Source organism: Rhamphochromis sp. 'chilingali' (assembly GCF_963969265.1).
Source record: "Rhamphochromis sp. 'chilingali' genome assembly, chromosome: 16".
In the NCBI taxonomy this organism is placed as follows: Eukaryota; Metazoa; Chordata; class Actinopteri; order Cichliformes; family Cichlidae; genus Rhamphochromis; species Rhamphochromis sp. 'chilingali'.
Genome location: NC_137943.1, coordinates 1,365,223 through 1,380,621, shown reverse-complemented (window position 1 = coordinate 1,380,621; position 15,399 = coordinate 1,365,223). Strand labels below are relative to the sequence as shown.

The following is a 15,399-nucleotide window of genomic DNA, read 5'->3' as shown; positions in this document are numbered from 1 at the left end:
ATCATTTGGTTCTGTTAAATTAGGGAGATGAGTGGAAAATGCTTTTAACATTCACCTGGGCCATTTCAAGTACCTTTAGTGTCCTTGTGTCTCACCAGTGCCCCGGTTGTCCTCACAGCATTGATGAATATCCTCCTACTAAAACTAAGAGGGTCATCATCAAAGTCTGCAATCAAGAGATGCAAGAGATCAGTGGAAATAGAGTTTACAACAAGGTACAAACTGCACTTCCTGTACACGCAAGAACAGGAAGGCCAGATTAGACTATATAGAGTCTGTATAGCTCTGTAAAAATATCTTTGCACAGATCAAAGCAAGGTTAAAGCAAGAATACCCAATGTTTAGTGGGAGATTCTCTCATTCCTCCACATTCTACAACACATGAATAAAAGTTTACAATATGACCCCACTGAAGGCTTTGCAATGAACACATCTTAGTGAAATAGTGTGCTGTGATAGAAACCTGGCCAAGCCAGCAACACTGTGTGTGTGTGTGTGTGTGTGTGTGTGTGTGTGTGTGTGTGTGTGTGTGTGTGTGTGTGTGTGTGTGTCTTTCTGCATGTTTGTGCATATATTACCAGTGAAAGTCACGACCAATTCTGCCTCTAGAATGAAGCATACTGGAACTCAGCTGCAAACCAAGGCTTCCAACTGACTCAGTTATTTTATTACATGTCTTTTGCTCTCTGTTGTTTTCTTCTTTGTCACCGTTTCCTGTTATCTAACCAGCACCTTCCTCTACAACCTTCTCTGACCTTCTCCTCTTGTTTTCTTTACTTCATTTCACACATCCCCGCACCAAGGAAAAGCTCAAACTAATTCCTTATTTCCTCTACCCTATGGCACTGCCACTAACCTATTTTTTTTTTTATCATTCAGCCATCCACTCTATGAAGCTCATCCCTCTAATGATTACAACTAGCTTGCTTTCTGCTTCTCTTCTTTTCTTTCTCCAGAATTGTAAAACAGCAGTTTCACAATTTGCTTCTGTTAGTCTCAGAGAGTGACGGGGCTGAAGGAGCAGCTATCAGCATCAAATTCTGCAGGTACCAGCACAGAAGCTGGTACCTGCTAGTAGTGTTGATACTTGATTAGCCATCATTATCAGAAACAACATAATCATGCTGGGTAATAAAGGCTCAGGGAAAATTACTCTCTGAGAAAAGGATAATTTTCCCTGAGGTACTGATAGCTAACATGATTCCCTAATTGATGCTAATGTTTTTGAGTCAAAGATAATTATATATAATAATCCAGGTGTTGTGTGTGTGGTAATGACTTACAGTCAACAGTGTGTTTATTTTCTGTTGGAGAAACATAATTCGAATGCAAGACATGCATGTGCACAATGAGAACTATCAGACTAGTGCACGAATGCTTTCTGCTTACTGCCCTTTAAAACTTTAGGCACTATCAGAGTTATAATTTAATGCAGAGAGAATATTTTGTGGTTGTGTGTCTCTGACGGCAGCCACAAAAACATTTGGACTTGGAAACTAAAAACAGCTATGCACCCAAGCAGCGATGATCCGTCGGTCGTCTCCATGAAGCCTGACATTTCCTGTGTGTTTTTGTGTCCTCTGTCTTCTCTCTCCCATTTCACAGTTTGTGTGTGTGTGTTTGGGCATGGACTGGTTTTGGTGCACTGGAGGTGGGCTGTTTCCTGCCTTCTGGTCTCCACACACATGGTGTGAATCACACACCTGCTCCTGGTGACCTCTTTGGATTATTTTATAAGGAAGCAGCAGGCAGTCAGTCTTTGTTGCATGAAAACCGTGAAGCTCAGCGCCAACGTTTGTTGAGTTTGGCACTTCTGGGGCAAAATGTCTCCATAGCACTATGAGATGTTCCTGCTAAATCCCAATGGCTTATCCCTGACACATCTTTTGAACTACAAGCATGATATCGACACATGCAGCTTCTAGGCTCTGAAAGCAAAGAGAAAAAAGAAGGAGAGAGAATTACAAAACATGAACTGTTGGAGACTGGGATAAATTACACTCAGTGGTTCATTGGACATGACAGGAGTAAAAGAGGAATGGAAGTGCATCATGGGAAGTCCTCCAGCAGCTTGATTGTTGAGAGAAGTGTAATAGAATGAGAGTCCCCCCAGTTTGCCTTTCAGGTGAAAGGTCATCCAGCTTTTTACCTTAAAAGTGATACAGGTGGCTAAATATCTGCATGTGCTTGTGGTAATAGTATATGATCTTTAATTCTTAATTCTTAAGTCTAATTAATAAGATGAATGCGATGTAGTTGTGAATCAGTATGGTCCCCAGATGAAATACGTGAGCAGCAAAGTTTCTTTTTAAAATTTATAGCGTTTGTTTAAACGTGTGATCAATAACTTTTGATCTCTCTCCAGGTCCCGGCATCACTAAAGTAGGGAGAGCATAACTGACCAAGTGGGAGCAGCTGTCCTCGCAGCCACCCTGGCATTGCCCCCTTAGTGCATCCCCCTCTGCAATGGAGCCACATCACACCTCTGTCACAGTAGTTTGAATAATGAAAGTGTCTTTGACCGACCTGTGTGTGTGAGACTGTTGCAGGGATGTGAACAGATAAGAAATGTGCCTCCAGCCTTTGTTACACATGATTCTGAATATCAGAAATTATATTAAGTATGCTGTCATTGGTAAACACAGAAAACTAAGTCTCATATAATGTTACTGATAGTTAATCATCAATTTCTTAACACAGGTCAGAAGATAATTAGGTTGGACTATTATTATCAACACAGAAAGCCTCTATGAATAAAAGCCTGTTTGGAATAATACGAGACTCTGAGATATGATGATGAAGACTGATTTCTGTTGGACCACAGGGAACAGCAACAGTCTAACCTAATAGTAAAAGACAATGAATGTTAAAGTATTATACCTTAAAAGAATTACTGATAGATCATGTCAAATCATTTTCTTCTACTTATCCTTATCAGGGTTACAGGGGGGCGGGGCCTATCCCAGCTACCATTGGGCGAGAGGCAGGGTACACCCTGGACAGGTTGCCAGTCTGTTACAGGACTACCACGGAAAGATAGACAACACTTCACACTCACATTCACATCTATGGACACTAGAATCAGAAATTAACCTAACCCCACTAATTGCAGGTTGCATGTCTTTGGATGGTGGGAGGAAGCCGGAGTCCCCAGAGAGAACCCATGCAAACATGGGGAGAACATGCAAACTCCACACAGGAAGGCTTTACTCCTTCAGATGGAGGAGTCGAACTCAGGGCCTTGCTGTGAGTCAACACTGCTAACCAGTATGCCACTGTGCTGCCCTATTTTCTGTCCACCAAGTAAATACTCGGCAAAAGTGAGAAGGAAAAACTCCCTTTGAACAAGAAGCACAACCTGGCAAGGAAGGCACAGCCGTCTGCTGTGACCAGTTGGGGGTGAGGGCAAGAAGACAGGGCAAAGACATGCTTTGGAAGAGAGTCAAAGATTAAAAACTCATTATTAAACACAAACTGAGTGAAAAAAGGTGAATGAAGAAGAAACACTCAGTGCATCATGGGAATCCCCCAGCAGCCTACGTCTATTGCAGCATAACTAAGGGAGGATTCAGGGTCACCTGGTCCAGCCCTAACTATATGCTTTAGCAAAAAGGAAAGTTTGAAGCCTGATCTTGAAAGTAGAGATAGTGTCTGTCTCCTGAATCCAAACTGGAAGCTGGTTCCACAGAAGAGGGGCCTGAAAACTGAAGGCTCTGCCTCCCATTCTACTTTTAAATACTCTAGGAACAACAAGTAGGCCTGCAGAGCGAGAGCGAAGCGCTCTAATAGGGTGATATGGTACTACAAGGTCATTAAGATAAGATGGGGCCTGATTATTTAAGACCTTGTATGTGAAGAGAAGGACTTTCAATACGATACTCCCGGACAGACTAATAGTTAAACTGCTGGAAATTGGACTTCCTTCCACCACCTGCCGCTGGATCAGAGACTTCCTCTCAGACCGTGTACAGAGAGTTAGAGTGGGGCCTCATCTTTCCTCAGCCCTCAGCCTCAGCACTGGCTCTCCACAAGGCTGTGTACTGAGTCCCCTACTGTACACTCTATACACACATGACTGTGTTAGTTCCCACCCAGACAACACAGTCATCAAGTTTGCAGATGATACCACCGTGGTGGGGCTCATCTCAGGGGGAGATGAGACTGCATACAGAGCTGAAGTTCAGAGGCTGTCAGATTGGTGTGTAGATAACAACCTGGACCTCAATACCACCAAGACAAAAGAACTGGTAGTGTCAGGGCTCTGTGTGCGGGCAGGCGGAGAGGAGGATCCAAGCGCAGGACTCGAACACAGAATTGTGAATCAGAACCTTAGCTTTATTGAAAGCCAAACGTGAAGTGACCACTGAAACCGGAGACCAGGAACACACAGGCATAATCTGAGGGTACGACGCGACACCGAGCATGGGAAAACACAGGGCTTAAATACACAGGGTAGTAATGAGGGAATGGGCCACAGAAGGGGGACACAGCTGGGGGAGATCAGGGCTAACGAGACGGGGGAAACAAAGCTGCACACACTAACATAAGACAGACTTTCACAATAAAACAGGAAACATGAATCACAACTCAGAGACACGGACTCAACACAGAGAGACAGAAAATGACACATGGAACTGAACTATACATGAAACCACAATTCCTAAAATATGGATAACAGAAACATGAAACTCTAATAATAATAATAATAATAATAATAATAATAATAATAATAATAATAATAATCACCACAACCACAAGAGAACAAGAAAACAATCCATGATGCAAAATTAAACCAAAACATAATAAACTCAAAATACTGGGTCCAACGGACCCAGAACCGTAACAGGTAGTTGACTTCAGAAGGAGGAAGTCCGAGCTGCAGCCTGTCAGCATCAACGGGGAGTGCGTGGAAAGGGTCTCCAGTTTCAAGTTTCTGGGTGTGCACATAGACACAGACCTCCAATGGAGCTCTAACACCTCTGCGGTCTTAAAGAAGGCCCAACAGCATCTCCACTTTCTGAGAATCCTCAGAAAAATGGACCTGAAGAAGGAGCTGCTGACCGTCTTCTACCGCTGCTCCATTGAAAGTGTGCTGACATATTGCATCGGTGTGTGGTTCTCTAGCTGCACCACAGCACACAGAAAGGCACTCCAGAGGGTCATCAACATGGCCCAAAAAATCATTGGACATCCTCTTCCCTCCCTGAAGGACCTGTACAGCACTCGCTGTCTCAAGAGGGCACACAGCATCCTACGGGACTGCACACACCCAGGACACTGGGTGTTTAAGCTGCTGCCGTCTGGCAGGAGGTTCAGGCTGCTGAGGTCCCGAACAAATAGACTCAAGGACAGCTGTTACAACAGGGCAACAGCCCTGATCAAGGCAAATAGCTGACCTGACTGGATACCTCCCTGGACTTTTTTAGGGGGAGGTAACAATGTTTAAAACGATAACAATAATATTTATATTTATAACAAGGTGCAATAATAATTAATGTGCAATAATAACAGTGTGCAATACACATACACTTATTCTTCTTTTTTATACTAAGTTAATATACTGTGTTGTGTTGTTTGTTACGTTGTGATGTGTCGTATCGTGTCGTGTTATATGTAGTGCCGACGTAGGACAGTTTTCCAATTTCATTGTACTACTGTACTATGTATGACTGTGCAATGACAATAAAGAGTTATCTTATCTTAAAATTGATTTTGGATTTGAAAACGAGCTGATAAAGAGGATCCCGTGTGACTAAAATAAGCTCTCTTTTTCTAATCCCTGTAAGTACAAAACTCCATCTGGGGAGATACCGCAAGTTCTTTATGTTCCAGGTTATCCTCCTTTCAACTGTGCTCTGTGAAAAACATCACCAAACTCATATTATGTCCAAAACCTCCACATGTTCATCCTTCCAACTTCCTTGAGCAAAGACTGTCTTCCTACGCTGGCACTGATCATGACTACCATGGCCACCTCGTTTCACTGGTACTTTCTTATATCTCTCAAAACAGCCTCTGTCACCGTCATTCTTAAAATCTAGAGTCCAATAACTTCAACATCAGCCTCAGTCACATAATGTCCCTCAGGGATCATTGGGTGACTTCTGTTATGTATAGTTTATCTTTTTCCTCTAGGAAACATCTTCCATCGTTTTCATGTTTTTATGCAGACAACACACAACTATATTGTTCAATGAAACAAAGAACAATCAGCTCAAGCTCAATGGCAATACAAGTGACGTTATTCTTGTGACTTCTAAGGACTCACTTTTTAAAATAAAACCGTTTTGCTGTCTTGGTCATCAATGGCAGTCTCTACATCCGTTCCTCATTACCATCTGTCTTCAGCTGTGTGAGCTGCCTCTTGTAGCATCCACTGTGGGCCAGTAAGTTGTAGGTTTTCATGTAGTCAGTCCAGATGGCACTAAGCTTTGTACTGCCTGGTCTTAGAGTCCTGATGTATTGCTTCATTTACCAGCAGCTTTGCTGGATGTCTGACTTTGTGATGTGGACTAATTCTTGTTATGGCAGATGTACAGTGCTTCTTTGTCCCAGAGTTTCTGCTTTGGGTGGGTCTGACATTTTACTGTTCTTCCCTTGGAAGTGCGCTTACAATTTGGACGGGTCTTTGGAGAACAGGGTCATTCTTTTGGCTTCGTTGATGTAGCTCTGTGGCCAGATCTGTGAGCCTTTGTTTGGCAGTGTCTAGAGCTTCAGTTCCACAGTTAAACTTGATTTATAACAGTGTGAAGGTAACAATACTTACATGTGCTGAAGCTAGGAACAAGGCTAAGTTGAAGGGTAGAACCAGATGAGTTTAATTCTAATCTGAGGACTGTGAGAAACTATGAACAACAGCTATGTAAACACTATGAACATGAACTATGGAGGTTAAATGAAAATAAATTAATCAAAAATACTTAACTCTCTGTGTTTGTGCATCCACTTTTGTGAACGCTGGTCTTAAATACAGCTGTCTCAATCAGTCTCAGGTGGTGATTCTGGGAGGAGCAGCGAAGGCTCCACCCCAAGGAGGAGAGCAGCCACTGTGGAAAATTACTGTGACTCACCCAGACCATGACAGTGTTGTTGTTTAGTGAATGCAACTGATTAAAGTAGAACTGCACTGAATTGAATTACAAAACATTTCAGCATAACTTACAGAAAAAATGTATATTCACCATCCACCCACCCAAATCTCAGTTGGCTAACTGAGAAGAAACTGTAGAGTAGATGGCGCTCACTACCACAGACCGGTAGAAGTTCTGCACACAGATTACTGTACACATTAAAGGATACGAGCACCCTTAGAAAGTAGAGTCTGCTCATTCCCTTCTTTTATAGAGCACTGCTGGTCCCCCAGTCCAGTCTGTCATTCAGGTGAATGCCCAAGAACCAGCAGCTGTCCAGTTTCCACCTCCTCACCCATGATGTTGATGGGCCTAGTCACATTTGTTTTTCCTTCTGAAGTCAACCACCATGTCTTTTGTCTTGCTGATATTCAGAAAGAGGTGATTTCTTCGAGACCACTCCACAAGTTCCTTGCCAGCTTCTTGTACTTGGAAATTGTGTGTTAATAAAATTGGATGAATGTTTATCATTTGCACTGCAGTTTCCCATAAGGAAGCAATATGCAAATGTTGTGTGCATTCACACATGTGCACACACACAGACACAACACGCAGTTGATGCCGGGATATCTTTATTGAGCCTGTTGTTCTGAACAAATAAGTGCTGGAACAGTGAAGTGCCTTGGTAATGTTAGCAGAACGCCTTTTTTAATTAAAAAACGTCCTGCATGAAGCAATGATAACAGCTATCTGTGTGAAGGAGATTAAGTGGGAAATGGGGATTGTGTAACAGACTAGGTCACTTTGTTCACTGTCTGTTTTAGTATATGAATATTACAAAACTTTTCATGAATTATCCAGAATTATGTAGTAAAGTGGTGAAAAATCGTTATGTGTTGTTTGATGTGTACAGTGTTATTTAAATTAACCCTCCCGTACTTTATATTGAACTAAATAACTGAATTATTCCATTTGAATGTCATGTACCTGTAGAAAAAACAAATAGAGCAACAAACTGAGACTATTCTACGCATTTATTTGTGCCAGCACTGCACCTCCAAATCTGACTGAGTGGTGATCGTTATGGAGGGTGGGGTTCAGGTCGTGCCAAACGCCTCTTACGTTTTCTGTCTTATTATACAGTGACGTCGTTGCCACCAACTACTTTAACACCCCGCAGCGCATCCGGACACAGCACTGCACCCAGCTCTTTAAATTGATGATAGTAATGGTATTTGTTTTTCTCGCTAAAAGGCGACACACTGCACTTCTGTCATTGTCAGCAGACGGAAGATACAGCGCCGATTAGAGGAGCGACCAAGCAGTGTGTATGTCTTTTGTTGATTGGCTGAACCGTGGCCACTCTTCCCACAGCCTGCCGCTCACGGAGCTGCGCGCAGATATATTGAGTGCACAGACTTGAGCCAGTCCAGTTTCACAGCCCGCCGCTACTCCCAAGGGCACAGGACGAGGAAATCTCCGAGCGGCTTTATTTTCTGTTAAAGTAAAGCAGAGGTAAGATAGCGAATACTTTTTTTAAAGTGATGCACCGGTGCTTATACTACCCACTATATCTACAGCTAGTAATAAATCATAGAGAATAAGGCACATCACCTGAAGGCGCACTCCCTTTGGGGAACTCTCACAGTTTGCGTTACGTATTTGCCACATTTTTTTAAAATATTTTTTAATTGTCACTGCTCATAAAAGGTGAAATTATAAATTGCTACTAGTTCGTTACAACCAGTAGTATCAGTCGTGTACTTGGTACTCAGTTGAACATTTGTCTGAAAATGATTAATTTTAAAATTAATTTTTTCCTCTCTCCCCTCATTTCCGTACTTAGACCATGGCTTCCCTCGCATACAGCAGTTGCATGTGGATGATGGTTCTGGGCGTTTGTGTGTCACTTGTGGTTGGAACAGACTGCGGGAAGGAGTGTGCACTTTGCGTATACCATCTGCTGGGACAACAGTCTGGTTTCTCATCAATGGTAATGTCACTATATATTGTTTTGTTTATATTTCTTAAAAAGAGACAAATGAATAATTCATGAATTGTAATCAGTAAGTTGACAGTGGCACTGTGCCGTCTGTCCACGGTCAGTCGGATTGTACTTTTTATACAAGCCATTAGTCAGTTTTTCTTCTCCCCTGAAAGCAGTTCATTTTGTCATAGTTCATAAAAAACATGTAAAGTGACATTTACAGTGTTCAGCGAACACATTACGACACAGCTTCTTGCCTTTGCTATTCTTTTGTACTTTATTCTTTTCTGTTCAGTTTTCTATGCCGTTTTTTTCTTTACTAACTACATTTCCGCCTGTTTTCCGTTTTTATTTCCCTTCTAGTTTCCATAGCTTTCCTTTTCACATTTGTAGACTCAGTTATACCAAATTAGACAACAGTCGTAACTGTAATCTCTGTGGGATTTCAACCCATGCCATTTTTTCTGTATATTATGTTATTCTCGCTCCTTGATTTGATTTAGTCTTTTCCTCTTTTCACGCCTCCCTTTTCCCTTTCAAATGCCACTTGCAAGATCTGTTGATGGCTATAATATTGATCTGGCATTCGAGTTCTTCAAACTGCAAATGCATTTTATCGTTTCCCTGCCTTTTCTTTCCATTTAAGACCTCGCACTCTTCGTGTTTTATATTTGTCTAATATTTGTATATATATTTGTATATTTGTTTTAGGTTTTTCTCAAAACTGAAATAATTCAGACGCTGATGTTTCAATCACTTTGAGTATGCAGCATATGCAGTTACAGATTTCAGCCTTGCGTGCTTCATGTTGAGACACAGACAAGTTAAAATATTGACCAGAGAAATAAAAACTCTATGTTTGGAACATATATTTTGCATTGTTTCATATTCTAAGAAGACTACTCCATATCATATTTTACATGTGAAAGAATTTCAAATCATTTAATTAATTATCAGTGCGTTTAGTATATTTAAATTACTTCTTACTTACTTCATTCTCTGAATGTTATTGGTATCTATTGAGATCTGAATTACAGAACCTTACATTTTGAAGAGGCACTTACACTGTTTTTATATTATAACAAATGTATGTGTGCATATATATACATATAATGTACATTATTGTCTTTAGAGGAAAATGGATAAATATGTATTAGGTGCTAATATATTCTAATATATTCCCAGTTCAATTTTCAGTCTTCAAAAGCAAACAGCACTGAAAACTAACCGAGGCACAAATTCTCCCTACATGCTATCGAACATTTTTTTCGAGTCAACATATTTGTGATGACTCTACGAAGTGAAATCCAATCATACCAAGAGGTTACGTGCAGATTATCCTCACAGTGTGCAGCTCAAGGGCCCAGCAGTTGCATTTATTATGACTATGTTCCTTCGCTTGGAGTTAAATGAATTCATAACTTAAGCAGGTTTATATTAGATGTATCTGCTACACTCATGACAGGTGAGGAACAGATGAGACGTCTTGTGGAAAATGTATTGTCAGTAGTTAAAGCAATCGCTAAGACCGTGGACCCGTTGTAATGTGTTCTTGTTGATTGTTTCTCTGCACTGTTGAGTTTATGCCTTTGCTGTCTTATCGTGACACAGTTTGTGTCTTTGTGTGTCTGTTTGTGTCAGCCTCTCTTCAGGTTCAGTAACATTTCATTAGGTAACAGTGTCATGGTTTAATGAAGAGGGGAAATAAAACAACAGTAACAGCAGAATAAACCATTAAGGGAAGACTGAAAATCATTCATTCTTATATTATTATCATTTGTCTGTGACAAAAAAGTAAAACAATATGAAATTCTTTTCTATTTCAATTCTTCCAAACAAGCACAAACTGAATTGGAAATAGAGAAACTGTTACATTTAGTGATCACAGTCTTATCACATATAATATATAACATGTGCAACAAGCTCAGGCTCTAGCTTTCATTCAGAAAATAAACTGTTGCTATATATTGCCAAGAAATTGTTCGGTAACCTGTCTTCTTACCAGCAACTTTGCTCAGGGGTCAGATTGCCACTAACACTCAGATTATTCAACATGTGTCCAGCATGTCCTCAGAGCTTTATGTGCTGCCCTGAGCAGATGTTGCTGTTACAAAATCTTGGACTTCAGGTGGAATTTGGTGTGGATATTGCATGCTGTTGTTCTCTTAAAATTTACTTTTGTTTCTTTTCTTTTTAGAAATTTTAATTGCTTATGCTGCCCTCTTGACCAGGACAAGAACTTAATGGGAATCTTGTGGCTAAAAACAGGACAAATAAATAAAAAATAACAAGAAAAGAAAAATCTTGGAACAGATCTAAAAGTCAATAATGGGTCTTATTATACCTCACCTTTTAAAAATACACTTTCCATAAATACTTTTCTGATGTCTAGAAGTTGTCGTGGTACTTTACAAAATGAAAATGTATCATTGTCACTTATGTTATTAAAAAGGACAGAAAAAGAGCTGTGTAAGAGGTATTAGCTTTATGAGTAGTATAGAGCCTGAATATAACTTCTGATTATAAAGGAAGACAGAAACATTTGAACAGTTGTTCATCATTATTGATAGTTTATTGATGTTTTTGAAGAAAGATGGTTCAGCATGGACTTCTAAATGAAGCAGTCATTTATAGTGTCCAGCTCAAGCTGAAAACTGATTCAAATGAATACTGAACTGGATAAAACAGCGAGTTGTACTTGGAAGCTATTGCATTTATGAAAGACTTGATAGCAATTTTGATTTTTTTTTTTTCAGACATGCTCTACTCAGTGTGATGGTGGGTTGGACAGCCAGAAGCTGCGCCTGTGCCAGGACTTACTGCTGGAAGAGGAAGGCCGTATTCCAATGGATGCTTACCCCAATGCACAGGGGGCGCAGGAAGCAGAAGGAACCCTGAACACTGATGATGAGTTTGCAAGATCACCAGAACAACAAATGTCCAAGAAGTATGGTGGATTCATGAAACGCTATGGTGGCTTCATGTCTCGCCGCTCATCCTCTACAGAGGGCTCACTAGAGGAAACCAGAAACCAGAATGATGAAGAAAACCTCCACCTGGACATCCTAAAGTTCCTTAATACAGAAATTGGGCGTAGCAATAAGGGGGTAGATCAGGGAGGTGAGGTAGTAAAGAGGTATGGAGGTTTCATGCGTCGGGCTGAAGGGGAGGTTGCGCAGGGTGACCTGCTAGAGGCAGTGTTAGGCCGAGGCCTCAAGAAACGCTATGGAGGGTTCATGAGGCGTGTGGGTAGGCCTGAGTGGCTGGTGGACAGCAAGAATGAAGGGGTGATGAAACGAGCTTCGGAGAACGGTGGTGAGCTACAGAAGAGATACGGTGGCTTCATGGACTAGGAGAGTTATGACACCCCAGTCCCTCATCCGTCCAACCTTATCAAGTAATTACCTTGTTATCAGAACTTTTTTGGTGTTCTTGTAAGTTGCCTGCCCACCTATACTAAATTAAATTTCATCTTCTTTTGCATAATGTGCTGATCTTTGGTTTGACTGGTCCATGTAATGATATAAAGAAAAAATATGAACATGCACTGTTCAAATGTACACAAGCTGTTATTCGGTGTTTATGTTTCTCATGACAATATTATTTATTAAAAGAATATGTTAATCAACATGTGTGTGTTCACATTATAATTTCACAAACTCTGACATGTTTGAGTTTATGTGTTTGCAGGCTCAGAAAAGAAATCAAGTGCTCTCATTTAAATATGCAAATATTTGCTGCACATCAATAAAGACAAACAACTTATGACTGGCTGCTATTGTAGTTTCTATAATAGTGATACTGTAATAAAAATAAAATATAAACGCTACAAATTATATAAAAAATGACTAAGGGTATATAAAGAGTTGTACACATGTGTTTTAATCGTTTTTTTATATAAATCAAAATTTAAAAGCAAGAATAGCTTATATTGCCTGTGGGTTTACCTTTCAGTATACACTGGACTTCAACACACTGAACAAATAAATCCAATGTCTACACTGTTTTCAAAAAAGGTAAACGCGATAGTTGTCAAACCTTAATCCAGTCACAAACCACAGAGCAAGTGTCAGGACATTAAAATCTGAGTGGGTGGTGGAAAGTGTAGTTCTCATAGACGAATGGGATACATTTGAATCATATCTGTTATTAACCTCTGTCTCTCTTCCACAGCATGTCTTTATCCTGTCTTCCTTCTCTCACCCCATCCAGTCGCAGCAGATGGCCCCGCCCCTCCCTGAGCCTGGTTCTGCCGGAGGTTTCTTCCTGTTAAAAGGGAGTTTTTCCTTCCCACTGTCGCCAAAGTGCTTGCTCATAGGGGGTCATATGATTGTTGGGTTTTTCTCTGTATCTATGAAGCGCCTTGAGGCGACTTTTGTTGTGATTTGGCGCTATATAAATAAAATTGAATTGAATTGAATTGTAAATCAGGCTAAAATTATATTCTAAGTAAATAAAGTTGCTTATGTTTGGTCTTCTTGTAATTGTGAGTTTTTATTAGATCATTTAGTTTGTGTTTAGTTTCTAGCTCTTTGCTTCTTACTGATGATAGTCCTCCCTCCCTCTGCGTCTCATCTTCTCTTGTGGTTTGTCAGTCCTGTCTCCCCAGTCGCTGTGTCAAGCTCACGTGTCTTGAGTGTGAGTTTCTGGGGGAAGGTGTCGGAAGGCCAAAGACACAGAACACCTGACCGACCTCCATCAGAGGACAGTCACAGGGAAAGTGTCCCGACTGCACTCCGATGTCCGTGCGGCACACAAAGAGGCCAAGTTACCACCAGGGGTAGCAGGACAGACTGGAGAAGAGTGACAGGTGGCGCTGGCATAAAAACCCTCCTGCTGATTTCCCCGAAATGAGGAGCAGAAGAGCTGCTGGAGAATCCACCTCGGAGGATGTTCTCCCAGACGAATGACTCGATCGAAGCTGATGTTTTTCACCGTGTCTTTCAAAAGCTCCAGGTGGGTTTGGATAACATTTTTAACAGTAGACAATGATTCACACCTTCCATTTGCTCACCTTCACCTCACACCTAGATTAAAACACTACCTGCAGCCCTCACTCCCTCACCTCTGACCTCCTACCTGCACCAGGATCTGACGGTGTGTCCACACACCGCCCGGGCAACAAAGGAGTGGCTCCGTAAGAAGCATTTGAAAGTCCTGGAGTGGCCTAGCCAGTCTCCAGACCTCAACCCCATAGAAAATCTGTGGCGGGAGTTGAAAGTCCGTGTTGCTCGGCGACAGCCCCAAAACATCACTGCTCTCGAGAAGATCTGCATGGAGGAATGGGCCGAAATACCAGCTACTGTGTGTGCAAACCTGGTAAAGACCTATAGTAAACGTTTCACCTCTGTTATTGCCAACAAAGGTTATGTTACAAAGTATTGAGTTGTATTTTTGTTATTGACCAAATACTTATTTTCCACCCTGATTTACCAATAAATTCTTTACAAATCCTACCATGTGGATTCATGGATTTTTTTTCACATTCTGTCTCTCACAGTTGAAGTGTACCTCTGGTGCAAATTACTGACCTCTGTCATCATTTTAAGTGGGGGAACTTGCACAATCGGTGGCTGACTAAATACTTTTTTGCCCCACTGTATGTTATGATTTGGCGCTATATAAATAAAATTGAATTGAATGTCTAAAACTAAAACTAAGAGCCAGGATTCAACCTCAGCCAGGCAGAAGGTGAATGAGTAGGCACCACTGGTGGTGGTGCCTGGTTTTAGAGGCTGTATATCTGAGTGTCATCAGTGTGAAAGTGGTTTTTAAAATATACACTCAAGTGTGCATTTTAATGCAATGAAAATGTTTTCATACACAATGAAAACAGCATTATATGCAGCTTGGAACCCTGAGGTATACCACAGGTCAAGGGGGTAGTGTTAGAAGACTCATTTCTGACAGAAAAGTAAATGCTGACAGAAGAAGAACTACTCAAATAAGACTTCTGATACACCAGTCAAGATATGAAAAAAAATGCAGTATTAAAATCCCGTGATCGAACGAGATATTGCTCAAATCGTGTGATTGCACAATTTGAGCAATATCTGAGGTAGGCGTTCAGACAGAGGTAGTTAGTGCTGGGTGAATCCCCCCACCAGTGGCTTAAATCAGTTTCTGTTAATGCATTGTGGTAATACATCTAGGATCAGAGACTTGGACACTTTGAGCGGATAGCCGGTCCAGACTTCTGTACAGAGGTAACTGGGATCTTAACAGTAGGCTGGCACCATCCGTGAGACTAAACACATATTTATAATTGTTAAACTTTCTGGATGCATGCTCAATCATCCAGGTAAGTAAATCCCCAAAAGTTGATTCTGTTCATCTGGACGT

The 15,399-nt window shown here is 41.1% G+C and overlaps 1 protein-coding gene across 1 annotated transcript; it reads left to right on the top strand.

The window, feature by feature from the left end:
* Nucleotides 1-8,248: 8,248 nt before the first annotated feature.
* LOC308383835 (proenkephalin-A-like) lies at nucleotides 8,249-12,804 on the top strand. The gene is made up of 3 exons (XM_080861993.1): nucleotides 8,249-8,585; nucleotides 8,917-9,063; nucleotides 11,814-12,804. The coding sequence occupies exons 2-3, from the start codon at nucleotides 8,920-8,922 to the stop codon at nucleotides 12,408-12,410; spliced, it is 741 nt and encodes a 246-aa protein (XP_080718119.1). The 5' UTR covers nucleotides 8,249-8,585; nucleotides 8,917-8,919; the 3' UTR covers nucleotides 12,411-12,804.
* The last annotated feature ends 2,595 nt before the right edge of the window (nucleotides 12,805-15,399 follow it).

Coding starts and splice junctions, on each gene's coding strand:
- LOC308383835 (XM_080861993.1), top strand. CDS start 8,920: ATGGCTTCCCTCGCATACAGCAGTTGCATGTGGATGATGGTTCTGGGC. Junction 9,064..11,813: donor AGTCTGGTTTCTCATCAATG/GTAATGTCACTA, acceptor TTTTTTTTTCAG/ACATGCTCTACTCAGTGTGA.